General features: G+C 46.2%; 2 protein-coding genes and 1 long non-coding RNA gene across 4 annotated transcripts; 2 read left to right on the forward strand and 1 right to left on the reverse strand.

Moving 5' to 3' along the window:
- The first annotated feature begins 1,726 nt into the window (after positions 1-1,726).
- On the forward strand, positions 1,727-12,903 carry NOLC1 (nucleolar and coiled-body phosphoprotein 1). 2 transcript variants are annotated; one of them, XM_068197463.1, is made up of 14 exons: positions 1,727-1,876; positions 2,085-2,140; positions 2,217-2,338; positions 3,442-3,557; positions 4,334-4,475; positions 4,988-5,091; positions 5,742-5,892; positions 6,423-6,563; positions 6,959-7,048; positions 8,348-8,494; positions 8,720-9,277; positions 9,977-10,089; positions 10,471-10,551; positions 10,797-12,903. In XM_068197463.1, exons 1-14 carry the CDS (start codon positions 1,766-1,768, stop codon positions 10,953-10,955), a joined length of 2,091 nt encoding a protein of 696 aa, XP_068053564.1. In that variant the 5' UTR covers positions 1,727-1,765; the 3' UTR covers positions 10,956-12,903. The 2 variants fall into 2 exon arrangements, with proteins under 2 accessions (XP_068053564.1, XP_068053565.1); XM_068197464.1 differs by lacking the exons at positions 1,727-1,876; positions 2,085-2,140; positions 2,217-2,338; positions 3,442-3,557 and adding an exon at positions 4,201-4,220.
- Positions 12,904-14,148: 1,245 nt separating this feature from the next.
- On the forward strand, positions 14,149-27,591 carry LOC137477994 (2-hydroxyacylsphingosine 1-beta-galactosyltransferase-like). The gene is made up of 6 exons (XM_068197465.1): positions 14,149-14,291; positions 20,712-21,559; positions 24,749-24,888; positions 25,061-25,137; positions 25,515-25,734; positions 26,659-27,591. The coding sequence occupies exons 2-6, from the start codon at positions 20,714-20,716 to the stop codon at positions 26,972-26,974; spliced, it is 1,599 nt and encodes a 532-aa protein (XP_068053566.1). The 5' UTR covers positions 14,149-14,291; positions 20,712-20,713; the 3' UTR covers positions 26,975-27,591.
- LOC137477995 (uncharacterized) lies at positions 21,067-22,837 on the reverse strand. Its single transcript, XR_011001332.1, has 2 exons — positions 22,039-22,837; positions 21,067-21,607 (listed from the first exon to the last, which is right to left on the reverse strand). It is a non-coding gene; the product is annotated as an uncharacterized lncRNA (long non-coding RNA).
- Positions 27,592-27,795: the final 204 nt, after the last annotated feature.

Consider the following 27,795-nt stretch of genomic DNA (forward strand, 5'->3'; position numbering starts at 1 on the left):
GCACCAAGGTATAGAACAGCAATATTTGGAAATAGTTAAGTGCAGAGGGCTAAGTAAGGGAAATGTAAAAAGCAAAACACTGCCTACCTACCACTGGTTTTTTGACCCTGGCAGCCCTAAATCTAGACTTTAAGCACAGGACTCTCTTCTTCCTTGGCCCTCAGCAAACTTTATAGTACAATTTATTGCAGAAAATCAAGAAAAGTGACATCCATCACAAAGGCAGGAATAGAGAGCTACATCCAGCAGAGCAAATCTGCAGTATTACAGGAAAAAAACTTTCCTGAAAAGTGACTAAAGCCACTTCAATATACAACAGGTGAATGAAATCTCATCCTCATCAGGGTTGTGAGTACACTAACACACTAAGCTTGTCCTGCTCAGTCTTGTAATATGTAATACATGTCATAAAATAATTCATGCTAAAGGAAACTAAAAACCACAGCATTTTGTGTATGAAAACCAGTGTCGGGCAACAAGCAAGCTAAGTGATAGAAATTCAAAACGCCAGGAAGACAGTCTCCAGAAATGTATATTCCGAGGGATTTCTCTGATCTGACTAGACCCCACAGGAGGAGGCATTCTGATAGGTATCATCAGAAGCTTATCCTGGAAATTTTCACCTGACAGGATTCCAGCAATTTTCCACCGGTTCCGGGAAAACACGATAATATGCTAAAGAAGACCCCATTCCAAAACCTGAGAGACCGTATAAAAATGGACCCCTTAGAACTGACCCAAGGCGACCCACGGGGACTTTGGTGTGACAGAGGCCAAGTCCTAACTCTCCCCAACACTGATCCCCTGGCTCATAGTCGAATCGCTTGTGGTTCTTTTTTTTTCCAAATTTATAATTTGACCATTTAATAAATTTCTTTAATTATTAAATCGGAGCATTCATTAATAACAACCTCATCTGGGGCTTCTACACCCACCCTTTTCCATAGGTCCAGAAGCTCCATTTGAGGTCAGGTCTGGGTCGTCAGCACTTGAGCTATACCCGCTCCACACCCTATCTCCCACCTTGAAGCCCTTCAAGCCTATATTCCAGACAGCCCTGTTTAAATTCCTTTTCTGTCTCTCACAGGTTGCCGCTTTAGCATCACGGCGTTACTTTTACCAGCTCCCTTCGTTCCTGTACGGATGTAGTAGGAGCACTCAGTACGCTCCTGTGCGGGCTCAGCTGCCCCACAGCCCGAGCGCCGCTGAGCGCCGCCAGCGGCACCGAGCTCCGTGCCCGCCGCCCCGCGGGGCTGCTCCGTGCTGCCGAGGGCGCTGCCAGCACTCAGCTGCCCGCAGCTCCCCGCCTGCTCTCCTCCCTAGAGCCACCCAGCTCCGGCTCTGCAGCACTCCCGCAGCATTCGCCTTTCAGCGATGTAAAACGGATCACAGGTAGGAGGAAACTGGTGAGGCTTAAGCGGACTAAAGTCTTCCCGCTTCCAGAGCCGAGTGGGCACTCCCGGGTCCCCAGCCCCTCTCCTGCCTGCGCACCACAGGCAGCCGTTCGGCACGGCGCGCTGCCCTGCCGCCGGCACCAGCACTGGGAGGGCCGGGCCGGGCCGGGCCCGCCCTTCCCATCCCCTCACGCCGGGCCGGGCCCTTCCCATCCCCTCACGCCGGGCTGGCGCCGCCCGGGCAATTCGAAAGCGGTAAGGGCGGGGCCGCGGCGGCCCACGCACGCACGCACGCAGGCGCGTACGCACGCACGCACGGACGCACGCAAGCGCCGGCGCGTGCGCGCGCGGCACGTGTCGGCGTGGGCATCATGGCGGAGCGGCGCGCGGTGCCCAGCGACCTGTTCCCCCTCGTGCTCGCGTTCCTGCGCGAGAGCGGCTGCCAGGGCGCCGCGCGCGCCTTCGCCAGGGAGGCGGCGGCGGTGAGCGGGGAGCGGGGAGCGGGGAGCGGGGAGCGGGCCGGGCCGGGCCGGGGCGGGACGGGACGGGACGGGACGGGACGGGGGTCTTCGATCGACCGACTGACCGACCGACCGACCGACTGACTGACTGACCGACCGACCGACCGACCGACTGACCGACCGACCGACTGACCGACCGACCGACTGACTGTGGCCTCTCTCGCTTCAGAAGGAGCAGGACCCCAACGCGGCCTCCCTCCTGGACATCTTCACCTACTGGCTGCGGTAAGTCCCTCGGGCTGCGGGTGCCCGCCGCCCGGCCCGCCCCCCGCAGAGCCTCGCTCAGCCCTTCTGCCCGCAGGTCTCCAGCGGCCAAGAAGAGAAAGCTGGTCCCGAACGGCGCCCAGGCGAAGAGGAAGCCGTCCGCCAGCAGCAGCGACAGCTCCAGCGAAGAGGATGAGAAGCCCCCGGCCAAGAAGCCTGGTAGGTTTAACGGTGCGCGGCCCTGGTGCGCACCGCCATTGGGTTTGCCACTGGCTTCTCAGGTGCGCTAACAGCCCACCTTCAGTAGCTCCTTTAAGGTCTTTCAGCAGCTATCAGGGATTAGGTTTGTACTGACTGATCTCGGTTTTGGCAGGTCTTTTGCCCATGGCATGGAAGATGGGTTCATTTTAGTTAAGGCTGATCTCTGTATTTTGTTAAAATTTATGCACAGCGGTTTGTGTCCCTTGAAAGGTTTTAGCCATTCCAGAGAAGCGGCAGGTATCCTTACTCACCTGCTGCTTGTGTGAGGCTGCGACCCTTTTTTCTTTAGAGCTCGTGTACTAGTGCTACCAAAAATATATATCCCTGTGCTGCACTTTGCTATGTGGTGAGCTAGATTTTCCTGTTTTATCTGAAACTGTCCTTGTATCTTTCATTAATCACTGTACACGAGATTGTGTGTGTCTAGCAGTAGGTTTGCAGGAGGGAAAGAATAAATGAGGAGAGGGAGAGACACAGAAAGAGAATATGTGTTCAACTTGAGCCATCCTAAAGCTGAATTTGAATTTAGATCTGATTTTTATTTGATAAGGACGGTTGTAAATATAACATAAAACAAAAGTTGGGTTTTTTTTTTTTGCTCCACATTATTGAAAAGCAATCAGTAACCAGGAAGTAGATTTGGCCAAAACACGTTTGGGTGTCTGGAACCTTAACACGACATTGCAGTGGTTCTCTTTGCAAGCCCCAGTCGGTACTTGTTCAGCAGGTTTTCTTAGGCTGTAAGGTATGCAGACCCAGCTAATATTATCTCAGTTTGAGGGGTGCTCTTTCTTTTTGGGATGTCCTCTTTGGTGGTAGAAGTCTGCACTTAAATCTGTGTGTGACAAAGAAAAAGTCTGGAATGGTTTTATCTTTTTGCTTACCCATTTTAGAGCAGTCTGCCACACACTGCTCAAGAAACAAAGTCAGTGTTACGAACTTCAGTCATGGTTTAAGGACCTTAATATATCCTTTTGCCCTAACACCCACTAGTGCAAGATATAGATACTTGAAAACTGTGAATTAACTTGTCATCAATGTATGCTGTCCCTTTTTTGCAGCTAAAGCATCAGCTGTGCCCAAAGCAAAAGCAGTTCCTGCAGCCAAGATGGCAGAGAGCAGCAGTGAGGACTCCAGTGATGATTCAGACTCGGAGGAGGAGAAGAAGCCAGCAAAGGTTGGCTTTTCTTTCCAGCATCATTAATGATGAATACTAGCAAATTTAACCAACAGAATTGCATGGGATATTGGGCTCACTTGTCCTGAACTATGAAGTGCCCATGCTGGTGCAGATACAATGCAAAAAGACATTTCTGTAGTGCAATTTGGACTGATCCCAGGAAAAGTTAATTTTTTGTCCTGCACCACTTTGTTTTATATCCAAATCTGGTCCTTGCTTTTATCCTAAGACTGCCAGGGCTTACTTCCTTTGCAAAGAAAGATTCGGTACTATAAGTTTGATCTTTTTATATATATATATATATATATATGTATGTATGTGTGTGTGTGTGTGTTTATGTAAAAAGAGAGTCTTCTCTTTGCTTTTTCAGTCATGGTCTTGAAGTGGAGGCAAGGAAGAATGATGTCAGGGGAGGAAGAGTGATAACATTGTACACTAGAGGAGACCAGCTAGAGTTGCCCAGTCAGTATTTTCAGTCTTCAAGCTAGTGGGATCTGTAGAGAAGAGAAGAGAACAGTGCCAGCCTCAGAGCTGCCTCATTTTGAGGAGGCAAAACTGAAGACTGATGTGCATTTCTGGGAGGTTTTCTAGAGCAAAACTATTTTCCCAGGGTTTTTGGACCCTGACCACTAATTTGAGTGGTGTTTTCAAATCTAAATGGTGACTTCTGTGAAAGACAGCTGTTTGTACACTCTGTGTATGTGTTCATCTTATTAGCCTTGTTTTCTTTTCATGACTTTGAGGCTTAATCAGTTTTTCCTGCTGTTGTTTAGAAAGGTGCAAAACCTGTGGTAAAGCCAGCTGGAGCCAAAATCCAGCCTCAGAAGAAAGCAGAGAGTTCCAGTTCTGACTCAAGCAGCTCGGATGAAGAAGCACCAAAGAAGCAACCACCAAAAGCAGCAACACCTAAATTAGGTGCCTGTTACTGTGTATCATGAGTAAAGTGCAAAATCAAAAAAGCAGGGGAGGAGTGCTGGGGGCTGTACCTACATGCAAAGACATGTGTATTAACATAGCAGTCTGAATATCTGATTTCACTGCCATTTGCACTCCACTCTAGTCTCTTCCGACATAGAGGTGTAGAACTTAATGCAAATGAAACATCTGGTCCTGAGCACCACATTGTTTGAATAACTGTTTATGTTTTGCTTTTACCATTGTCTTCCCCTCAAAAAGCAGGCAAGATCTTTACTAAGCCTTTAGTTTTGGAACTTCCCATGAGCTACAAGACAGTTTCCAGAAAACTTTCTCTAAGGTTGCAGTAGGATAAACCAACAGTTTTGCAGTGCTACTGCAAAAGCAGTACTACTTAATCTGCTCTGTAGGCTTCTGTGTTTCTTTTCTCTCTGAGATACTGACTGCTTAATGTAATTATCCCTCATCTACATAGCATGTTTTGCAATGTCCCTTTTTACTTCTCTCAAAAGGAAGTAAAGCTGCCCACGCAGCCACCAAAGTTGTCAATGGAAAAGCAGCAAGTAGTAGCAGCAGCAGTGAAGATTCTGATGAGGAAAAGGCTGCACCAAAAAAGGTAAATTAGACTATGAAAAACTTAATGAACAGTGTAGAAGTCCTGTAACACTGGGTATTATCTTGCAGGCACAGAATACACAGATGCTGTGCTGGACATAACTTTTACACCTGCTTCTCCTTCATATGGTGGGATTTTGTGTTCTAGCATCTCTCCATGTACTGCTTTCTTCCCTAATATCTCCTTACTACTTTCTCTGCTCCTTCCTTTACAAGAAGACATCTTGTTGTGTCATAACTATATTGTGTCTCCATTATATAAAGTCGCTTTGGCCTAACTCTTTCATGTTTAGCTGTTACTTTGAGTTTTCCACTAGCAAGTGTTTAAAAATGTTTCCTGCAACACAAAAATAATCATAGTTGTATTTAATCATGTGGCAGTTGCTAAATTTCAGTCAGTCCTCTGCCCTTTTGTCCAGAGGAGCTCGTCATTAGGGGTTCATGGAGCAGAAAACAATAGTAGAGGAGCTAGAAAGATAATAATACTCATGTGTTTCTTAAAATTTGCATTTGAGAATCTCGGTTAGTCTTTTTCCCTTTGTCTTGAGAATTTGCTCTTAAGTGAGGTGTGGAATTAAACAAGATCCACATCCAGTTGTCCCCACAAGATTTCTGCAATTTCCTTTTTTAATATATATTTCTTTTGATAAGGCTGCTCCCAAGAAATCACCTCTGCCAAAACCTGCAGCCACTCAGACATGTCCGGGGAAAACCAAACGGGCCAAGAAAAGCTCCAGCAGTGAGGACTCATCTGACAGCTCAGATGATGAAAAGCCACCTGCAAAACAAAAGCCAAAATCTGGTACGTAAAAAATACTAAATAGGGTTTTTTTTTGTGAAGTATCCAGGGCCATTCAGTTGCAGTCCTGATGGGCTCAATGGGCCTCTGTTCAGTGTGGTATAATGTCTTTAGGCTTCCAGTAGAGAGCTGGTCTGAATAGTGAGTCAATCATATAAGGTCAGTCTGACTCTCTAACCAGAGGATTTGAGAAGGCAATAAATGAAAACAATGAAAAATTGACATATCTGGGTTGTTTTTTTTTTCTGTAAAAGTCTGCTGACAAGCTCCTGTTCTTCTAAAAGTGCAGAGAAAACTTTTGCAGAGATGGTTGGGTCAGCTGAATCCCAAGAGGAGAGTTAAACTCAGTAGAAACAAGGAGGCAGCAGTGGGGTGGGTATAATCTTTCAAATTATAAACTAGTTTTGGATTGTAGCTACAGAAGGGGAATAAATGGAAGTGAATAGCAGAAGTGCTTTATTCTTACTACAACAAACACCTTGTGCTGCTCACGTTGTCATGCAGACATCTGAATGCTGTGTTTCTCTTCATAGGTCCATACAGTGCTGTACCACCTCCTCAAGGAACACAGACAAAGAAGGGCCTTGCTAAGGCTCCTGCAAAAAAGGCTGAGAGCAGTGACTCTTCAGACAGCAGTGATGAGGCAGAGCAGGTGCCCTCAAAGGCAAAAGCAGGTACATTGTGAGGAGGAGAGACTGCAGGGGAAGTACTACATTGTGCCAACAAGGTTTTTGCAAGGTCTTGGCTTCCTTGAAAAAGCCATTTGTCTTTGCTCTGTGGTGCTATTTGCTCTTCTGGAAGCTTCTGACTAATTTGAAGGCATCCCAGACAACACTGTGTACAACTTGTGGATCTGAACTATGGTCGGGTTGCATTTGTACATGCTGATTTGAAAAGTCATTGGGATCTAGTTTAGTGGGAATAAGCCAAATTCTTGCATGGCTTCCAGTAGGCTGGCTGAGTGGCTCGTATACTGAGAATGGAGCTTTTTCACATCTGCTAAGGTTTGGATCTAGGGACAAAGGTTTGGTGTGGATGTGGCCTATTAATTTTAAACTTGTTTTTGCAGGCAAAGCAGTAGTAGCTAAAACAATCCCTGCCCCCCAGAAGAAAGCTGTGACTAGCAAGAAGGCCGAATCCAGTTCTGACAGTGACTCAGGTAATTCAAGAAATCTAGTTCTGATTCTTTTGTGTTAATGTTTTTACTGGCCAAGTTGCTCCATAGTGGTGTATCCAAGAGCTTTAGTGTTTGAGCTTAAATGTTTCAGAGTCTCCATGACTAGCAAGATATGAAATTGAAAACCAGCAGCCTGCTATTCAAGGTGGAGTGTGACCACTAGAGAAGACCACTGGCAAGTGTAGAAAAGTCTTCATACTGCTGGATGGAAAGGGCAGGGAGCTGTGAATCAGGTTTCTCACAGATTTTTAATGGTTGAAATGTTCTTGAGTGTCTGTGTCTTGAGATTTTTGGGGTTTGTTATTCCATTGTGTTTGGAGAAGTTTCTGAAGTAAAAATGTAATCACCATATGAAGTTCAAAATAGACTTAGAAGATGCCTCCCTTCTTCTAATGCGACCCTAGAAATGGGAGCAGTGTACTTTGTCTCTTGTGTTGATCAGGTTTGAAGTTTGGTACTTCCCATGTAAGTTCCCTATGTGCTGCAATTTCCCTCTGAGTTCAAGATACTCCTTTGGCATATCTCACATCTCTGGTGGCATAGCAGGGACTGGGTAGCAGCTGCCTGTCTGTCTGCAGACAGCTAGCCCTAGCACTAGGTTGTGTGACACACCATTGGGTGTCAGCTGTTCTGTGTTTTCTGGTTTTGTTACCTAGTTTATCTCAAAATTGTCAAGTTTTTGATTGCTGTTGCTAAAATGTTCAGAAATACTGGAATAGATCAGGTTTAGTATTCCAGATCCATATAACACAAAGAAAGGTATATTTGTACTTGAGTCTCCATTCTCAAACTGCTGCTATCTCATCTGATAGAGCAGCAGTTAGCTAAAATGAGATACTGTGGTGTTGCTGCCTCAATTTGTATGCTTTGTCAACTTTATCTCTTAATTTTTAATATTTTTTTTTAATCCTTACCACATAGATTATTTTTTCAATGTTTCTTCTCCCCAGGTTTGATGATAGTGCTACTTTCTCTAAAGTTCTTTATTCAGTACCTCTTCTACATTATTCTCCAAATATTTTCTTCCTTGTGCATGCATTAGTGAACAACTTAAACTGTTACCACTTTCTCCCAGCAAAGATGTGTGGAAAAATGAATGCTGTGCCTTGACGGTTCAGGTGTTCATCAGATGCTTGCCAGTTACCTAGCGGCTCAGCCTTGAGCCACAAGCTATTTTGCTTTTCACTTACCCATGAATTACATACATGTTACCACTAAAGTAACTTGCACATGAAGCCTATTAACTTGAATAATGCTTTTTTTTTTTGTTTGTTTTTTTAGATTCTAGCTCTGAAGATGATAAAAAGAAGGTAGGGAATAAGCTCCCTGCTAAACAACCTGCAATAAAGAATACTTCCAAACCAGCAAAAGTAGTTGTCAAGCCTGGACAAGCAAAGAAAGACTCCAGTTCTTCCTCAGACAGCTCAGGTATTGGGGTGGGAGAGAAAGACAATTTCTACATGCATGTTGTTCTTGTTCAGGCCTTTCTGTTTCTGGGCAGGGTCTGAGGGTGCGGTTGGACAGGAATACCCATTGCAATATTGTTTCAAGCAGATGATGAAGCATACTGTGTATCAACACTGAATCTGAATGTTAGCCTTGTGTTAAAGGAATGGGACTCAGTCTTGATTGCTCTCTTTCTTTCCCTTCTAGATTCTGATAGTTCTGACAAGAAGGCAGCTCCTGTGAAGCCCACAACTAAAGCAGCAACCCCTGCAGCAAAGAAGTCACCAGCTGCCACAAAGAAAGCACAAAGTAGCTCTGATTCAGATAGCAGCTCCAGCAGTTCTGAGGATGAGAAAAAGAAAGGCCCTCCAGCTAAACCAGCTGGCAAAGTGGCTAAGCCACTGTCCAAACCTTCTACTCCAGCTCCCAAAGCAGACACATCTGACTCTGATAGCTCAAGCAGTGAAGAAGAAAAGCCAGCAGGAAAACCAGCCACCAAATCTACAGGGGCAGCAAAAGCAGCTGTGGGGAAGAAGGCAGCTGCTTCTAGTAGTAGCAGCAGCTCATCAGACAGTTCCAGTGAAGAGGATGGAAAGCCTAAAAAGGCAGTGAAGGGGGTGCAGAATGGTTCTAAAGCCACTGCCTCCACAGAGAAAGCAAAAGCATCTGCAGTATCTGCAAACAGCATGAAGTCTAAGCCAGCTGGTGGCAGCAGTAGTAGCAGTGAAAGCAGCTCTGAAGAAGAGACTGGAAAAGTCAATGGAGGTATTACCAGCAGCGTGGGAAGTGGGTCTGTCAGGCAGTGTTACTGACTAAGCATGAATGGAAGACTTTCTGGAACAATACTCATTCTAATCTCTGTGTTATTAGATTGTGCCATTTGGTGCAGTGGTAAGAGGGAAGGGCTAGTTTTGAATTTGGTGGGATCTTTTTTGTCTGCATTGCATAGCTGCTGGCAGTGAAATTTGTGGTAATGTGAAGTACATTTCTGTGTAGTTGCCAGTTGCCATCTGTGCATGCACAAGATTTAATGACAGCAAAGCAGACTGCTGGAGGACCTTGTCTGTGTGCAGTGGGACACCACAGTTGATGCCCCAGTGCACAATCTCAGTCTTTAACCCTCCAGGGGGAAAACAACTAGTGATGCACTAGTGATGTGTCTAAGTGCATATAGTATGAAACCAAAATCTGGCAAATTTTGGCTAACAGAACTGTCTCAAGTATGCAAAATCATTCATAGAGAGCTATCCTATTGCATAAAATTGTATCCATTAGGATAGGATGGGGAGGTCCTTGCTGACTCAGAATTTGTTAGTGTCTGGTACAGCAGTCTGTTTTCTGGGTGAAGTAATGCAAGGCACCAGTTCTTACACCTGTGTCAATATTGGGTTTGCTTTCTGGGGAACAGAAGCCATTACTTTTCCCAACACTGCCTTTAAAGTTCTGCTGCTATACATCTAACAGGCACAGTCGGGAAGAAACAGAAGAGGGAAGATGTTCAGGAGCCAGAAACACCACACAGTAAAAAAGCAAAGATCAAAGCCAAAACACCACACACAGTTCCCAAGGTGAAACGGGTGAGTGAGGGTGGACTGTGGCAACTGAGTGAAGAGGCATCTCTGCATTCTGAACAAGTAGGCTGGTTTGGGATTTTTCTGGGTGGCTGCGCCCACAGGATTATTTGTATTTTTGCTGTCTCCTTAAGCACTCTAACCTTGTCTGGAGAACCCTAGGGAGTGCACATAAGAACATACTATTATTCTGGCAAAAGCTGATTGGATATACTTGCACAGGAGCACTCCTGATCTGAAGCAGGGAAAGAATGATGAATCTGAGAAACACTTAAAGATTTGAGGTGATGTGAACAGGGTTCTGTATTTGCAGGGCAAGGAAGGATGTTGTTACTAAAGGAACATTGTGTGTATGTGATTACTGTATCTCATTTTCTTTTCCAACAGCCCTCCTCGCCATTCCGCCGCGTAAGGGAAGAAGAGATTGAGGTGGATGCCCGTGTGGCTGATAACTCATTTGAAGCAAAGGTAGGGCTAGATGGTGCCAGAGTGGTAACAGTTGGTCTCTGGAAGTACATGACTGCAGAGCAGCCTCGGTGTGCTTCTGGGGAGCAGTTTTGGTGAGACTTCTTCCACCAGGAGGCGCATGGGAGAGTGGTATCGCTCCTGTGCAAACGTGCTGGGGTTTGGTGGGTTTGGTGAGGTGCAAAGCATTGCCCTCACTCTCTTGGGTACTGACTTGAATTTCTTTTTCCCCTCTCCATCCCTCACAGAAAGGAGCAGCTGGTGACTGGGGTGAGAAAGCTAACAACATCCTGAAATACACTAAAGGCAAATCTTTCCGTCATGAGAAAACAAAGAAAAAGCGAGGCAGCTACCGTGGGGGCACTATATCAACCCAAGTCAATTCCGTCAAGTTTGAAAGTGACTGAGAATATTGGCGTTCGGAAACCATCTGCTCACCAGATCACCTTGCGTGGGCATATGGACATTATGGGTGTCAAGCCTGCCTGGAATGCTACCTCCCCATGCCCCTTGTGGGGCAGGCAGCTCCAGTGTAGGGATGTGGGAGAATGGTCAAATGTTTCCCTGTTTTATTTCTGATTTTTAGTCTCCTAATTTGAAACCATCCTTAAGCTGGTGTTATTGGCACCACTAGGGTGACCGCCAAGACTTATATTTTCTACAGTCTTATTTTAAAAGGCTGGAAGTGATTCTTACTTTTGGTTTCCTGCCCATCTAGTAGAAGAAAGAGAAATCATTGTCCTGTATTTTAACTTCCCATTTCTTTTTCAGCCAGTTTAACTCTCATACCTTTGAAAAGGCAAGTACTATCACTTGTCTCTGACTAGTTACTGTAAGAACAACTGATTTGAGCACTCTGGCTGTAATCCCCAACCCCACCTGACATTTCAAGTTTACCCTAGTAGTGTGACAAGGGTTCCTTTTCTGTTCTGTTTTGTGGTTTCACCCTGCAATAAATACCTACTTTCCTCTTCCTTGCACTCCTTTGGAGGCCACTAACCAGAGTACTTGGAGAAGCAGTCTCTAAATACGGTGTAGTAGTTGAGTAATAGTATTGATTGGAGTTGCAAGGTGGGGGCTATTGTCAGAAAGACCAAGGTCTGTAGTACTGCTGTGGCACTCTTAATGACACTTGCATTAGTGTAGCTGAGGAGTGAAATTGTACAGAAACTTGACTGCATGGGGGTTGCGAAGTTTCTCTTGATGGGAAGGGAAAAGGAGACTGAGGAGATGGAGGCCTCTTAGCAAAAGGCAGGGCTGGATAAGCAGTGTTACTGTTTCAGAGGCTCTGGCTGCAGTGTGGCATTCCTCCTTGTTCTGTCTGAACATAAAATGTGCCAGCTTACATTTACTGCCAGCAGTGTGAGCTGCAGCTTGTTAGAAGTCAAGGTGAATGTATCATTAATGCCTTAAATTTCTGAGTTGAATCACTTGGTCTTTGAGTTGTTTTCCATCAGTTAAATCCTTGAGAAGTAAAATGCCAGTTTCCCCCTAGCACTAGGGCAAACCCTGGTGCTGTAAGGTTTGAAGTACCAGCTACAAGTGTATGTTCAGTATGGGGAGCCACAAAGAAGTTGAGAAACTTGCAGCCTAAACTCAGATTTCACGAGCAATTAACAGTGTAATGGTGTGCTGAGGGGTGGGCTTGCATTCACTCAGTTGTGGGACTGCTTCCATACTTAGGTGCAGCTTGCATCTGGTAGAAAATATTCCCTCAAATACTTTGCTCTCTGTTAGGTGGGTTAAATTAACTAGTTTGAGGAGCAGTGGGTTGAGCCCACAGCCAGTATGAGTTGAATAGTGGTAGTGCATGTTGGGAAATGGAATAGTGGGCTGTGAGATATGGTTACCCCACGTGATGAAACTGCCAGCCACTGAGAGGTGGTGCAGGGCCTGATTTCCATGGTTCTATTTCCTCCCCAAAGGGTGCCAGTGAAAAGAGCCTTGTTACAGGGAGCTGTGTTTGTGTGCAAAGCAGTGTCACCTAATTGAGGGTTGGGATGAGACTTGATGAGCCACCCCCATGTACATGAATGGCAACTTTTTCCAGTGAGCATTTTTCAGGACTTCCCCCCCCCCCCCCAGCTTGCACAATCACTGGGGCCTGGATTCAAGTGCAGAGGGGCCCAGGAGACCATGGTTATTACAAGAAAGTAAAGGTTAGAGGCCAAAGGAAGGGGAGAAGAGTATTTTCTGCATGGGGATTTGAACATCATCTTGTCATTTGCTCTCTTTTCTGTTTATCAGGAACTTACATTTGAAACTGTTTACTTTTACGCTTTGAGGTTTTTAAAAAAGTATAAAATGTGAGAATTTAATGTGTCAGAAAATAAAGATGCTGCCTTTGTAGTCTGAGTGGATCTGGTAGTTAAAGATGCGGGATAGTGGGTGGGAAAAGGGAGGGTACCAGTGCTTGGGGGTAACAGCACTGTCTACTTCTGTCTACAACTACTTCTTGTCATCTTACTTAAATGATTGTGGACATGTAACAGACCCTCAGAAGTAAAAGGTGGCCTGTGCAGCTGGCTAGTGAGTGACTGGGAAATTTGGGTAAGATACTAGAAGCTTATATCAAAAACTGAAGCTGCACAAGTCCCTTTTCATCAGAATATCATCAGGTCTTCTCAAATATTGCTGCCAAATCAGCTGTATTGTAGTTGGCCCTATAAGCACCAGCATATAGGAGGAAGAAAGAATAGGCATAACTGAAAAACCCTGTATAGATCTAGTTAAAGTAACTGATTTGTGTCCCCTTAGATTTCTTCCTCTATGTGTGCAAGGAAAAGAAACTTGCTGATAGGTAGGGCCTTGTGGAGATCTTGAATGCTGTAATGCTCAATTTTACCTCTTGCACTATGGTTCTCTGGAAAGGGTGGGATGACGCACCACACGCATTGGGCTCTCTGTTGCTCTGTAACTAACACTTTGCCACAGCCTTCCACCTTGAATGTGATGCTGTAGGAGAAGATATAATGCTGTCTGAAGTTTCAGCATAGGATGCAAAGAATCTCATTAGCCTTGCTGGAGATCAGCACCTGACTGAGCAAGAACAACAAGCGTTGGGGAGGGAAATGCTTTGTGAGACTCTCAAAGTGACATGCTTGACACTCCTGGGAAAAACTCATCCTTTCACAAGATTTTGCAGCTGCTAGACATACTTAGCCTACATCTCTGCTCTTCTGCTGTCCTGCTGTAGAGGCTGGTTTCCTTGTGCTTCAGTGGTGCAGTTACAGCTGTTATTAGTGCTGGAACTGGACCAACAGGACATCCCCGTCTGGTGTGTGCTGGAGCAGTGTCCCTCACATCCCGATTCCCTTGTGCACCGCCCTTTCCCTTTCGCTGTCCTGAATATCGTCTTCCGATTGCCCTCCTCTCAAGGGGGTTCTGGCCCTGGGGGTGTCCGGGCAGCGGTCACTGGAGAGATGCCCTGACGGCGATCAGACGCACTGGCCGGGCCGGAGGCACAAGCTGCAGCTGCCGGGGCAGCTGGTCCAGCTCTCTGCGCCCACCGCGTCCCTCTCTCGCCCTGCCTTCGTTCCACAGCCCTGGGGTCGGCTCAGCTCGGCCCGGGGTGCGGCCCGTGGGCCGGGGCTGCGCCGCCCGGCCCCACCTGTGCCCGCCGGCTTGAAAGGGGAAGGCGGGCGGGTGGCGGCTGCATCCCTCCCTTCCTCCCGCTCTTCCCTCCCACTTCCCGCACGGCCGCGCCTCTCACTCGGGCCGCGCTCCGCCGGGACTCGCTGCAGGTGGGTGCCGGCACCGCGGCGGAAGGGCGGGCGGCCCGGGAGGAGCTGCGGACGGTGCTTCTCGGCGCGTCCCACCGGCGAGGCTGCTCGGCTCCGCAGCGGCGGTGCTGCCCCGCTGCCGGCTGCTGTGTCCTGTCCGGCTGCCGTGCAAGGAGGGTCCTTCCGCCCTGCGGCGTGGCGGGGTCGGTGGTGGCTGCGGGCGGTGGCTCGGGGTGGCTGCGGGCGGGGGCTGCCAGCAGCGCTCCAGTGAGCGCTGTAGGGCTGGGCTGGGCTGATGGTACCTGAGCGCTGCCCGGCCGGGGAGAGGGGGACAGGGACTCGGTCTGAATTCTCGGCTGTCAGCCTGGTCCCAGCTCTGCCCGGACGCGTGTGTGCAGCCCGGCTTGCTCCAGCGAGGCTGCTGACGGGCGCGAGTTCAGCATCTGCTTCAATGCGTAGGACTAGAGCATTGGCGCACGGGCACGCGTTCAGAGCGCTTTTGTGTAACTTGCTTCATCTTCCTTTAGAAGATTACATCTCAGGAGTATCTTCCATCTCCTGTTCTGCCTCCTCTTCCTATGCAACCCTCTTCAACCTCTGTTTACGGCAGCTCAGCCGGGTCTCATTCCTCTGGCGTGCTCAGAGCCAAGAAGCTGTTTGGTTTGGTTGTGAGTTTCTTTTACGTGAGGGTGTAAATTGTTTCATTGAAGATAAGACTCACCCCTAGCTTCTCTACTCCTGTAACTGTCAAATGTGATCAAACTTGTCTGTCAGGACTTTATCAGTCCCCATAGCTTTCTACACAAAGATTTCACAACCTTCTAGGGTGTTTAATAACTTTTCTTTAAATGTGGTGCTTCTCTGCAGAAAGAAGCTGAAATGGCAAGGCAGTAAATGGGAAGACTTCCTCCTCTTGACTGCTTCTCTAAGGTTTGGTGCACCTGTATCTTCCTAGTTTTCTCTGCAGTCTGAAGAACTTATTTAACTTGAGTGTCATACAAACATAATTTCTTCTCTGCCCTGTCATGTGCTCTCACTTTGAGGTCTATGGCTCACATGACCATTTGGAAATGGCCCCAAGCTGTTCTTTCCTTTTCCAGGGATTACAAATAATGTTCTGACTTGCTTCCACACAGCAGACCTCAGACCACTCACATGGGGCACAGTCTCACATCAGCTGCTCTGTCTTGCAACTGTGTTGTAAGAGAAAAAGGCTGTCCGGAAGAACTTTTTATTGCAGAGCACCCTGGTGTCACAAACCATCTCTGTTCCTTTCAGAAGACAAACAGGAAGCCTGTGGATATCGAATGGGGGAAATCTCACTTACTACCTAGACAGATTTAATGTATGATGAGGGGCCAGGTGGGAAAGCAGATGTGTGGTGTCTGACACCATCCCCCAGCTCAAGGTGTGTGCAGTTTCAAATACCTTAACAAGCTGAGGTCCAGATCTTTATTTCTTTTCTCAGTTGTTATGGACCAGTATTTCCTTTAGTATCATGGTTCCCTGGTAGTGATCTATCGTCTAGCAACCTCCTGCTAGCCCACAGATTCCCACCTTGCCTGTAGAACTTCCTCCATATAACTCTAATGAGACAGGAAGGATATTGAAGGTGGTCCAAAGTACCAAAAGTTAGGAACTGTTTGGGGACTACATCAATCTTTGTCCAAAAGAGATGAGCCAGAGCACTTCTGGTGTTTTGTGGCAGCAGTAGCACCAAGCAGTGAAAGGTATAAACCATTCTGATGCTGACCTGATTACTGCTGTGATTGTTCCCTTTAGCCCTTTGGGAATCTTGGCTTCCTTCATTTGATGTGCTTGTAGTGGGCTTCCGTGAATATGTAGAAGGAAAAATGCTAGAAAGATATGTTGTTCTGAGCAGACTATCTGTGCCCTATTCAGTCTGTGTGCAAACAAAATTTTAAAAAACCCTCAGGGATGTAGACTGCCAGGGGATGCTTATATCTGAAGGGTTTTTTTCTTTATCTTAGTTTTCTATATTAAAATACTAATGCTAGTATTGGTGTATTCTGATATTAGTATGCTATATTGCTAATATAAATGTTTTAGTGTTACTGTAATTTACCCAGCTGACTCTGGTTAAGTCAGAGTCAGTGATAAACCAAAACTAGAGCACAGAGGCCCACCTAGCACTGGGCTGGATATGATTGATGGTTAAACTTCCCTATTTCAACTTGTGCTTTGTTTGCTTTGTACAGTATTGTATCCTCTAGGTTTTTACTACGGATTCCCCGGGCAGCCCCTGCTTGTAGTGTAACATCCTCCTGCAGTGACAAAGTTGCTCTTGGAGCTGCATACCTGCCTGTTTTCACAGAGTCTTGGCTTCCATAAATTAGCTGCAGCTAGGCTGGCTGTCATCAGTGTGATGGTAGCAGATGATCCGGTTTTTTTTGGATCATACTCAACAGAACAGGCAAACTTAAGTATCTTATTCCTTGAAGAGTTTAGAGCATCCAGGTGAAGATATTTTTTTGCTTTTCAATTAATTCTGCTGCTTTGTTAACTCCTGAGAAGTTTTCAGTGAAAACATTTCTTACTGTGGGCAAGAGCTGCATAGAGACTAGGATGCAGGAGGGGAAATAATTCAGTCCCATGTATATGGGCTTCCAGGTCCTGGGCAGGAACTAGGTAATATAAAAAAGTGAGAGAGAGATATAAATGGCAGTCCTTGCATTTGAGCCTGTTCATAGCCCTTTCTTTGTGGGGTTCTTTGCCTAGACTGCTTGTTGTGAGAGGTTTTAGTACTTCAGCCTAATAAAAGGCACCTGAATTAAATTGGAGCTGTAGCTGTTTGGTTATTTCACTTAAGTTGATTGGTGTAATTTTATATCAATACCAAAGCCATACCTTGTCAAACATGTTAAACAGGGCAAAATCATGGGACAAATTTCAGCCCAGTAAGAGGTTTCTCAGGAGCATTTCAGAGGGCTGTACCCTCTCTACTCCCTTTCTGCTGCCTCACTTTTCAGCACTAATGCATTGCTTTGGCTTTGAAACAATCTCCCAGCAGCTGGAGGAGGACAGTTGTGCTGGGTAGGGGGGATGCTGCTGCTTGCTGTGATAATTTCACTTTCCCAGGTCTTGCTCTTACTGAGGTGCCTGCTCTGCCCTGAATGCTGCAGTGGTGAAACCTAAAAACATTTGTGGTATGGGCTGTTCCAACAGTTCCCTTGAACCCTTATGCTGGTTGCCAGTGCTAACTGTGATGTTAGGGCCTTTGCTCTGTGTAGCTCAGCCAGCTGGCATGACACTGCCAAGCACTTGTCATGAAAACAGGGAAGAGTTTATTCTCTCTTTACAAGCCTTCCTCTTGCAGTAGCAGGGTTATTTTTACAGTATTTATGTGATGTAGCCACTAGGACTTCCAGACCACAAACAAGGAGATGGTTCTGTTTACTCTGCTCTCGGGCCTAGTGTGGGATCTGTCATTTGCCTTTTATCATTTGCTGGAGTTTGCACCTCTGACAAGGCACAAGCTGTGAATTCACCTTCCCAGAGAATCACACTCCCGTGCCCAAGTGTTTGAAGATTTCTGAAGACTACCTGCCTGCAGTAGCTGAGCTCCCATAGTGAGATCTGGGCTGAGCCTGTGCTGCACTGGCCACAGCAGCTGCCCAGGCTGGAGGATCCTGCTGCAGAGCTCACGGGGCAGCTTTTTTGTTCGGTGTTAGTAAGATGTAAACCAGCAAGGTGAGCAGGTGGATTTTGAGCCTTCCCTAAACTGGGCCATTTAGCCCTTGTCTAGGTCTGGGACTTCCTTCCCCTTTGCCATCAGCCTGAGACTACAACAATGACTAGTTGCTGAACAAGGGACAGAAAGCCCTTGTGCCCTTTTTGCTGGTAATTAGCCTTCGTTCTATCCCAATAGCACTAAAAATCAGGGATGTGTCTGGTGTATCCAGCACAGTTCTAAAGCTGAAGCTATGACCAGGGTACCTTTCTGGGCATGGACAGAGCAGAGAGTATTTCTGGTGTTATTGAGCTGAAGTAGGAAAAAAGGTCTTTTCCTGCAGCCTGGCATCCTCTCACCTCTTAGCAAGATTTACAGTCTCCCTTATTGCTCGGGCAGGGAGAAGAGGTTCCTGAGCCAGCACCTTTAGGGATTGCTCCTGATTTGGGAAGAGATGAAACCACCACAAGCAGTTTGCAAGTCTCACTGTGTCAGCATCTGCCCCTGACCTGAGGGCTGAGATTGACAGCTTACTTGTCATTTGGATTTTGGTAGTCCCCAGAGGGTCTTGGCTGAGCTGAGGGTCTCAGCAATGTCTGGCACGTAAGTCCATGGCAGAACACAGTCCTTGCTGAAGATGGGTGACAGTTTTTAAATTTAAATAACTATACCTTTTACCTGGACTATTTCTTCATCTTTTACTTGTTGCCTAATGAGGAAACACCCTACCCCACGTATAAAACCTCTTCTACTCTTCTTGGCATACTTATGTGCATGTATGACCCACTAGGTGCCCCAGGACAAGCCTATGTCTGCTTCTATCCTTAACTCCCTGCAATCCCAGAGGAGATCAGGAGTACATGGCTGCCATCCTTCCCTTGCTTCCTGGAAGCAGCATGTGCTCCTGGATCTGCTGTGAATGTCACAGCCAAATGCTTTACCTTCCCTGGTGTTGGGCAGGATAAGTTCCCTTTGGGCCTCTCAAGTAATCTGAGTACTAGACCAGCTTTGTGGACTGTAGCTCTGTTGTGACCAATACTTTGTCACAGGCCAGCCTGTTTCCTTCTGTTACGGGGGCAGGATGCTGGGCAGATCCTTACTTTCCTTGCAGAGCTTATGCTTTCTTCTCTCCAGCCCATCACCTTTGTCTGCATTCTCCTGGAGCTCTTGTTCTGTGGGTCCAACTACACTCTTGGTATCTGTTAGCTTTTCTCATGTTTCTTGTCACTCGTGCAGGCACAGCCACACAGTTGACCCTGGGTGAGAAGGATGGGAGTCCAAGCACTAGCAGGAATGAATTGTCTTTGAAACAGGGGAGGGTCCCAACCAGCAGCTGCTCTGTTTCTTTCCCATGTCCTGTCCCCACATGGGACAAGAAAGCACTGGAGGAAGCATAGGGCAGTTTTATTCTCCCATGTCTGTATCCTCATGTGCTTAGTTTAGCCAGAGAGAGGCCTGCTGATGGTAGTCTGAAGACTGTATTTAGCAGAATCTTGTCCATTACTTTCTTTCCCACCTCTTACTTGATCAAGCACTATTGGAGGAGCTGTCAGAAAATCTTGTACCAAATTCCACTCTATCACATCCCTGCAGCCCCACTGGGGCTTAGTGTGTGGGGCCCATACAAAATCCACTTCTAGTTGTTTCGATTATAACTTCTTCCCCTTCCCACTGCTGCTTCCTAGCGTGTCTGAACTGGGTTCTCAGAAAACTACTCTGCTTCTGACTCTTCCCAAATAATTATCACATAGTTCTTCTCCCAAAATAATGCTAGGTGTGGGTGAGGCGCGTTCGCTTCCAGTGATGTAGCAACATCCCTTACACAACAGAAATCTTGGGTGTTTCACCAAACTGAAGAGGGGATGACGGCTTTGGGAGTGTGACTAAGGGGCATCAGTGTGCCACAGGTCTTGCATGTTATCTCTGGGATTGCCTTCTGGGTTTGCCGCCTTCTAGTGTATGAGTATCCTGCCACCTACTTTCCTTTCCCAGCCCTTTCCCCAGAGCCTCCCATGACTGGTCCATACTGGAGCAGCTCTCTGTCCAGACTGTTGCTGTGCTCTCTGGGATTGTGGTTCCTCTCAGTGCGTCCTGCTGTGACCTGGACTTGCTCCTGCCTTGTTTGTGCTGAGCAAGGCACCTTGCCAGCCATGTGAGGGCCAAAGCCAGAGCACACCTCTTGGCATTTCCACCAAGCTCTGCAGGCCTCCCTGTGAGCTTGCACAGACATCAAGGCCTCAGAGAGAACCAGCTGTTCTGGCTGGACAGAAATAAAAATAAAATCCAGCTGAGCTGGTTCTATAGCGGTAAACAGGGACTGAGCAGCAAGTGTCCCTGCTGGTGCTGTGACCTACCATAGCTCCTCCAGCCACTCACCCTTAGTAACTCTCTGCAAGTCAGTCTGCTAGTTTTTGAGGCTTAGGAGCACAGAGAAGAGATTTTCTGGAAAACTCCCCTGCTATCTGACTTCGGTTGTTGGGGTATTTTTGTGGGTTTGTTTCTGCTTGTTTTTTTTTTGGTTTTTTTTTTTTGTTTTTGTTTTTCTTTTTTTTTTCTTTTTTTTTTCTTTTTTTTTCTTTTTTTTTTTTAGGGCAAGGCAGAATGGATGGGGATGGATGTTCCCCAGTGAAGAACTCCAGACTGCTCCCCTTTCCCAGCTCACGAGTCCTGGCTTGCAGCTACAATCCCAACTGTTATTGCTGAGTGCATGACAGAGATACTACATTAATGGCATGTTTGTTTCCTTGCAGCAATGAAGATGATGAAGGTGCTACTGTGCCCTGCTGCTCTTCTTTTCTTAGTGACTGCATTCACTGTGGAGCCATCTCACTGTGCCAAGGTGCTGATCATGCCCACCATAGTCTTTGACAGCCACTTGCGAGTCTTCATGCGGGTGGCAGAGGCACTGACTGACCGGGGACATGACCCTGTGCTGCTACTCCACGAAGGTCGGGATGTGGAAACCTCCCTGCCCAGCTTCCGCGTGCAGAGGTATTGGGGTACCTTCAGCACAGAGAGCGCAGATGCCTGGGTGCAGGAGAAGATAAAGCGTGTCTTTCAAGGGAAGATGACCTCTCTGGAGGTGTTTTCATTTTTGGAGAAGTACCTGGAAAACTGTGACCTAGTACTGGGAAATTCTACCCTTCTGCAGAAACTCCAGTGGGAGCACTTTGACTTGCTTTTGGTGGACCCCAATGAGATGTGTGGATTTATCCTGGCCCACATCCTACACGTCAAATATGCTGTGATTTCCACTGGTTTCTGGTTCCCAGCAGAGATTGGTGCCACCTCCCCCGTTGCCTATGTCCCTGAATTCAACTCCCTGATGACAGACAGGATGGGCTTTTTTGGTAGGACTTGGAATCTCCTAGTCTACATAATCACTCGTGTGGCTACAAAACTGGTCATCCTGCCCAAGTTTGAACGTCTCATGGAGAAACATAGTGTGGAGCCTAAGACATCCATGTTGGACCTTGTTCATGGAACTAGTCTTTTCTTCCTCTGTAATGATGTGGTGTTGGACTTTCCCCGTCCAACACTCCCCCATGTCATTTTCACAGGGGGAATCCTCGCTGAACCTGCAAAGCCCCTTCCAGTGGTAAGTGCAAGCAAGCTTTGATGTATGATTGCACATCAACTGGGAAAGCTACTTAGTACAGATCTTTTTGGTATTCACATTCTCTGAACAGAGAGAGACATGATTCTGTCTCCCAGGATTTTTCCTAGAAAACTGTAAGACACAGTAAAAAAACTCAAAGAGAAAAAAAAAAAATTCTTATCTCTATTCACTACTCCTGTTGTTTAACACATCTAGAATGTGTTATAAAGATTGTTTACCAAAAAGTAATTTGTTATTTAAACATCAGTAAAAGTTGTTTAAATTAGTTAACCAATTAGATCAAAACTGTATCATGACTGTCTGGAGACAGTCACGAGTTTTTCTTTAATATTTTTTTAATATAATATAGTTCTAGTATAATATAATACTAATATAATATAATTTAATTTAATAAAAACAATTTATTCAACCTTCTACAACATAAAATCAAAGCGTGTTATTCCCCACACAAGAGTCACACCATTTCAATAGATCTTCTCTGGAAGAGCCTTGTAAAAGTTCTGAAGCCCCAAGTGTCTGGAAAGCTCCTGTGTTTCGGTGCTTGTGGGTGCGTCGGTGGGACAGAGAACACTGAAGGTTGCCGGGCTGCAGGGAGGATGTGGAATTAAGTGGGCCACTCTGAAGTGGGATTTGGCCTCACTGTCCATGTAAAATGGTGTGTGGAGTTCATAAGATGGAAGTGTTGCCCCTGGGACTTGATAATGAATAGTTTGTTTGCTCCTGTGCTAAAGTGGAAATGGGAAGAACAATTAATCTTCCTTGTTTCATCACTGATATGTTAATCCAGAATTTTCTCCTTCACCCTACTTCTCACAGAGCATTTCTGCCCTTGAGCTTGTAGTCTTAAGAAACCACAGGGGAGAGCTATTCTTCTTCCTCATTAAATTCAGTGCAGAATCCCAAAATGTATAAAACTGAAGGGTATCAACCCCTTTTTCTCAAGGTTCAGTCCTGAAAACTCCTCTCAAGGCTTTCTCCAGCCTATGCCTCACTAATCTCAGGAATAAATTCAGAGGAACAAGCTCCTAAAGCCTCTGGCTGAAGACAGTATTGGAACAGAATAAGACTTGTCTTACCACTTTTACAAACATTGAGGGAAATAAACCTGGATAATAAAACTTAGGCAGCCAAGATGTCCCAGTGTCCTGACTAAGGGTCTGAAATGAAGATAAGATTTCAACTTTCAAATTATTAGAAGTCTGTCAAGATCTCTGATGGCGACTTTACTGATGCTATGGATACCAATATTTTTCAGTTAAAAAAATTGAGATCAGGCATCTTAAAATGAAGCTCTCCAGATTGTCTGACTGCACATGAGCCTTGCCCATGTGGCACGGCCTGCAGGTAATGAAACACACGTAGGGTGCTCCGAAAGCTGCGTCAGAGGGTGGCTGCCTCACAGCTCTTGCAAAACTCTGGCTTGGTCCAACCTGGCCATGTACACACCTGCCTTATAAAGAAGGGAACTGTTTGCTAGGGCATTACTCATGTGCTTCACAGCTTCCAGAACAGATCCCAGGGCACCTAAGGAAAGAATGATGGAGATAAGTCTGGAGCCCTGCACTAGGTGGTGGCTGTCATGCTAGCAGGTAGGCATGTCTGTGTCCACATCATGGGATGCCAGCAGAAGAGAGAGCCTCTGTAGGTCTAGGTGTGCCTTAAAGAACGTCCCACTTGAAATGTAATTAAATGTTTATTTCCTCCTATTTGAAACACTATGATTTTGACTGCTTCTAATTAGGACTTGGTTAAATATAGATTTGTATTTGAGAGAAAGTGAGAACATTTGGTGGTCAACCATGCTTCCCTGGCAACTTCAATGCTATTTCTGAAAGATAAATGTTATGGCCCAATTATAATGGAGAACATAGTCATCTGGTTTAGGAGTCATTGTACTTTTATTTAGAAAAGGAAAACCAGCACTTTCTCTTCTGTAGCAGTTTCAGTGGTTGTACTGATCAAAGGATGTGAAACTCAAAAGAATGGAGAAACTAAAATATCTCTGTTGTAAACTTTTTGATTCTTGGATTATTTTAGAGCACTCTAAGCATTACTGAAAAGATAGGCTTGAGTCTCAGAAGCATACAACAAAGGAGAAATACTCCCAGAGAGTAACAGTAAGTTGTGCTTTGTAACTCTTTTGTACTCAGATCCCCTAAACTACAATTAATATTCTGAATTAATAATTTTAGATTTTTCTTCTAATAACATTTTTTAAAATTAATGTTCTCCTACATATTTATTTTAGGAAGCATATATATTCAAAGGTAGATTTTTATTAAACTTCCCTAAAATGCTCCTGACTGGGATACATGGGAAACTTGAAGGAGGACATAATGAGAAATAGACTCAGCCCAACCTGGCGTAAGAGGGAATAGTCCATGTTTGCTTCACACCAGCTGTGGTTGCTGATTTCTTCTCCCTTCTACCTTCTGGCTTTGGTTAAAAAAAGTACAGACTCTGTTCTAGATACAGACCTGTTTATGTAGCATTACAGGTAGCCCCTAAATGAAGGACAAATAACTATAGGTTTTGCTGGATCTATAGCTACCTCTCTGTCCAGTGATCAGAAACTAAATCTGCTGTCTGCAAGTAGCTGTCAAGGATGGGTAGAAGTCTCCTGTCAAGATAGCAAGACTTTCTGCCACCTCCAGGAGCCTTTGACATTGGAGAGTTTGTAGGAACTCTCCAGGAAGTTGTTACTCCTGACTGCGATGTTTTGTCTCTTGTATCAGCTTACATCTAGAGACCCTGACAGGCCTCCTGTCTTGGTGGTAATGGGAAACTAGCCTTCCTCTTTTTACTCCAATTTCCTTCTCTGCCCTAGCTGTTCCTCTGTGGTGCCTCTGTTTCCAGAACCTTTCTTGTCAAAGACTAAATGTGTTACCTCCAGTGCAGGAGATAATGCCATGAAATGCAGGTTTTGGTCACCTCCCTGCAAACTCCCCAAGACCAGGGTATGCTCAAGTAATTTCTGCCTGGCTGGGTGCAAAAATCCCAGTGGTTTTAGAGTTCATGGCTTGGTGAAAACCGTGTAGCTTTGTGCTCTGGGTGGATTTGGCTTCATCTTCTTTATGGACAGCTTTCTACTGCCTCTGTCAGAGGCAAGAGTGGGAAGGGCCTTCCTGCAACAATACTTCAAGGCAGCCGTGTGTGTTTTGCCCACAGGGTCTGCGTCTCTGGGTGGAAGCAGCAGAGGCGGGTGTCGTTGTTGTCTCCTTTGGCATCGGGATCCGAGCTCTTCCAAGCGATTTGGTGGAGAAGATGGCTGGTGCATTTGCTCGCCTCCCGCAAAGGGTGGTGTGGAGGTGAAAAGGGACTGGGATTCATTGTCACTTGAGTTGGATGAAAAACAATGTTGAGGGGTGATTAATTTCAAATCACAGAATCTGCTTTCTCTTTCTTGATCTGATTGAATTTACTCTTGTTCCCTGTGTGTTTCTCTTCTCCTTTTTTCCCTTTCTCTGTCTCCTCCCACAGATATTTTGGTCAGAAGCCAAGAAACCTGGGTGAGAATACGCTGATGATGGGGTGGCTGCCCCAGAATGACCTGCTAGGTAAGGCTGGGTTCTGTGTATGTGTGTGCCACTAGCAACACCCCTGGAGTTTAGCCCAAACCACAGCAAAGGTACATAAGGATAGCAGCACCTGTGTGGATCTAAGTCTGTTGCTTCTTGTGTGTCTGATCTGTACAAAACACGATCCGCACCTAACACCTGCTTGAAGCTGCTTGGCTCCTATCTCCCTTCTCCTCCAGGCTCTACTCAGCAATTCTGGGCTGCCAAAAGCCAGATGTGTTCCCAAAGGGTAGCATCCTCTCTGCTTAGCATGCCTGTTTTTCCCTAAAATACATCAACATTGTGTGTTGAGGAGCCCCTGGTAGCCCTGTTGCAGCATGGAGGACGTTGACTTGCTACTATTTCTTTACCTGCAGGCCATCCCAATGTGAAAGCTTTTGTCAGCCATTGTGGGATGAATGGTGTATTTGAGGCAATTTATCATGGTGTGCCAGTGGTGGGATTTCCTTTCTATGGGGACCAGTTTGACATCATGACCAGAGTGCAGGCGAAGGGCATGGGTATCCTCATGGACTGGAGCAGAGTAAAAGAAGAGGAGCTTTACCAGGCTGTCATCACCGTCATCTCTGACCCCAGGTGAGGCATCTGGAAGCATCAAGCTCTTCCTTGGTGCAGACACTGTGTAGGGACCAGTGTGTCTTTGTGTTGACCCCTACCCTGCCTGTCGTGGCTTCTGTACCAAGCACAGTTGCAAGCATTGCTCAGCTGACCAGATGTATCAGTGCCTCAAAATCTTTAGATGCAACACAGGAGGAGATACTCCAGCATTTGCTGCTAAGGAGTGTGGTCTAGTCCTGTTTGATTGACTGCACTGTTCTTAGAAAGTTTTCTGAGATACTGGGGAACAGACCTCTTCTCTTAATGCCAGCCTGTCATCAGGGAGAGTGAGATTACAGCCTCCCATTGGGACCTCCCTGAACTTGTCCAAAAACTTTCTGTAGAAACAGAGAGGGAACTGCAGGTAATGCTCCATCTGCTCCTTCTGTCAATCATATACTCTGCTTTTTCCTAGAACTGAAGCAGGAACAGAAAAGTGACACAGGGCTCTTGTTTTCTAATGGAACATGTGCAACTGCTGGTTTTTGAAATGCTCTCTGAGAGCTTGATTTTTAAAATATTTTGTATTTCTTACCTATTAAGAGATGTTGCAATTTGTAAGGGTTTGGTCACTCATCAAGTGTATAACTTTTGCTTGATGCTGGGTGAGGTCTTAGGGTGCAAACACCCCTCACAGAATACCATACACATGAATTCACTGAACAGGTACTTGCAAGCTAAACTGTCAGTTTTATTAATAAAACACAAAGTAAAATACACTCTGGCTTGTGCCTTCATGGCTGGCAAGTGTCATCAGAGTGGCTTTCAGAAGAAGAATGGACGAAATTTGCCCCTCTCCCAAGGTATTACTTGGAACTTGAAAGCATCACTGGATGTCTCAGGTCACTTCTCAGGTGTGAAGTTTCTGTCAAAAGATAGATGTCTTGTCATCTTCCCTTGCAGCTACAGAAAAGCAGCCCAGCACATCTCAGCTCTGCACCTGGACAGACCAATGCATGCTCTCAACAGGACAGTGTACTGGCTGGAGTACATCCTTCGTCACGATGGAGCACCCTACCTGCGCCCGGCTGTCTATGACCTTTCCTTGTATGAGTACTTCTGCCTGGACATATTGGCTCTTCTCTTGCTGTGTCTGGCTGGTATTGGATTTGTTCTCTACAAATCTGTGCTGTGGTGCAGAAGGAAGGGGGCAAGTCCTGTGTATCAGAATGGCAATTGCCTGAAAGGCCACTTCACAGATGAGAAAAAACTGCAGTAGTGGCCGGTGTGTTCCAGGGCATATCCCATCACTGTGAAATGAACTGCTGCTGTGCCAAGAAATGTATGGCATGCAGGCACGGAGAGAGGTGAAACATCTGCAGGTCTGGATGAGAAGAGAGTGGGGAGGGAGGAGTATTGCAAAGGCCTGTGTCTACACCTCTGTGTACAGCACCTGTGGGCGGGGGGGTGAATTCAGGCGTGGGTGGGAGCACTTGGCCAGGTTGGTGGGAATGGGGCATGGGTAGGTAGACTTCCAGGGAGGAGTGCAAGTTGTTCCCTTTGTATTGCACATTGGTTTAGATGCTGGTGTTGCTCTTCTGGCTTTTTGGATCATGGAGGCTCTGGAGGTAGGAACAGCATTTCATGTGCAGCAGACACCATTTCTCCTCTGCCTTGTTACTAAGAGCCCCAGCAGATACCTTTATGTGCAGATGAAAATCCAAAGCAGAGCTGTGGACAAGGAAGGGCACTGAAAGTATCATCTACAAGAGAGAAAAATTGGTCTGTTTTAAGTTGTGTGGATAAATATTGTTCTTCCTGCTTCAGTCAACACTCTGCAATCCCATTTGTGTTTGAGCTAAATTATTATTTTTTAAAATAAACTTATATTCTTTCTCCTGTGTGGCAGTTCTCTGGTCTTGGTTTAATGTGAACCTGTGATTCTTATAACAGGAAGTTGTTCAAGCAAGATGAAAGTGCTTTTTCCTTCTCATTACTGCTGCTATGGTCTCCACATACCTCCATCAGCAATTTTTTGGCCTTTCTGCAGGCTTTCATGCAGTGCCTTCCCTCCTCTGTCTTCCTGTGGCCCACAAATAT

The sequence above is a fragment of the Anomalospiza imberbis genome, chromosome 8 (assembly GCF_031753505.1).
Source record: "Anomalospiza imberbis isolate Cuckoo-Finch-1a 21T00152 chromosome 8, ASM3175350v1, whole genome shotgun sequence".
NCBI classification, from domain to species: domain Eukaryota; kingdom Metazoa; phylum Chordata; class Aves; order Passeriformes; family Viduidae; genus Anomalospiza; species Anomalospiza imberbis.

Coding starts and splice junctions, on each gene's coding strand:
- NOLC1 (XM_068197463.1), top strand. CDS start 1,766: ATGGCGGAGCGGCGCGCGGTGCCCAGCGACCTGTTCCCCCTCGTGCTC. Junction 2,141..2,216: donor ATCTTCACCTACTGGCTGCG/GTAAGTCCCTCG, acceptor TTCTGCCCGCAG/GTCTCCAGCGGCCAAGAAGA. Junction 7,049..8,347: donor CAGTTCTGACAGTGACTCAG/GTAATTCAAGAA, acceptor TTGTTTTTTTAG/ATTCTAGCTCTGAAGATGAT.
- LOC137477994 (XM_068197465.1), top strand. CDS start 20,714: ATGAAGATGATGAAGGTGCTACTGTGCCCTGCTGCTCTTCTTTTCTTA. Junction 24,889..25,060: donor CCGCAAAGGGTGGTGTGGAG/GTGAAAAGGGAC, acceptor CTCCTCCCACAG/ATATTTTGGTCAGAAGCCAA. Junction 25,735..26,658: donor ACCGTCATCTCTGACCCCAG/GTGAGGCATCTG, acceptor CTTCCCTTGCAG/CTACAGAAAAGCAGCCCAGC.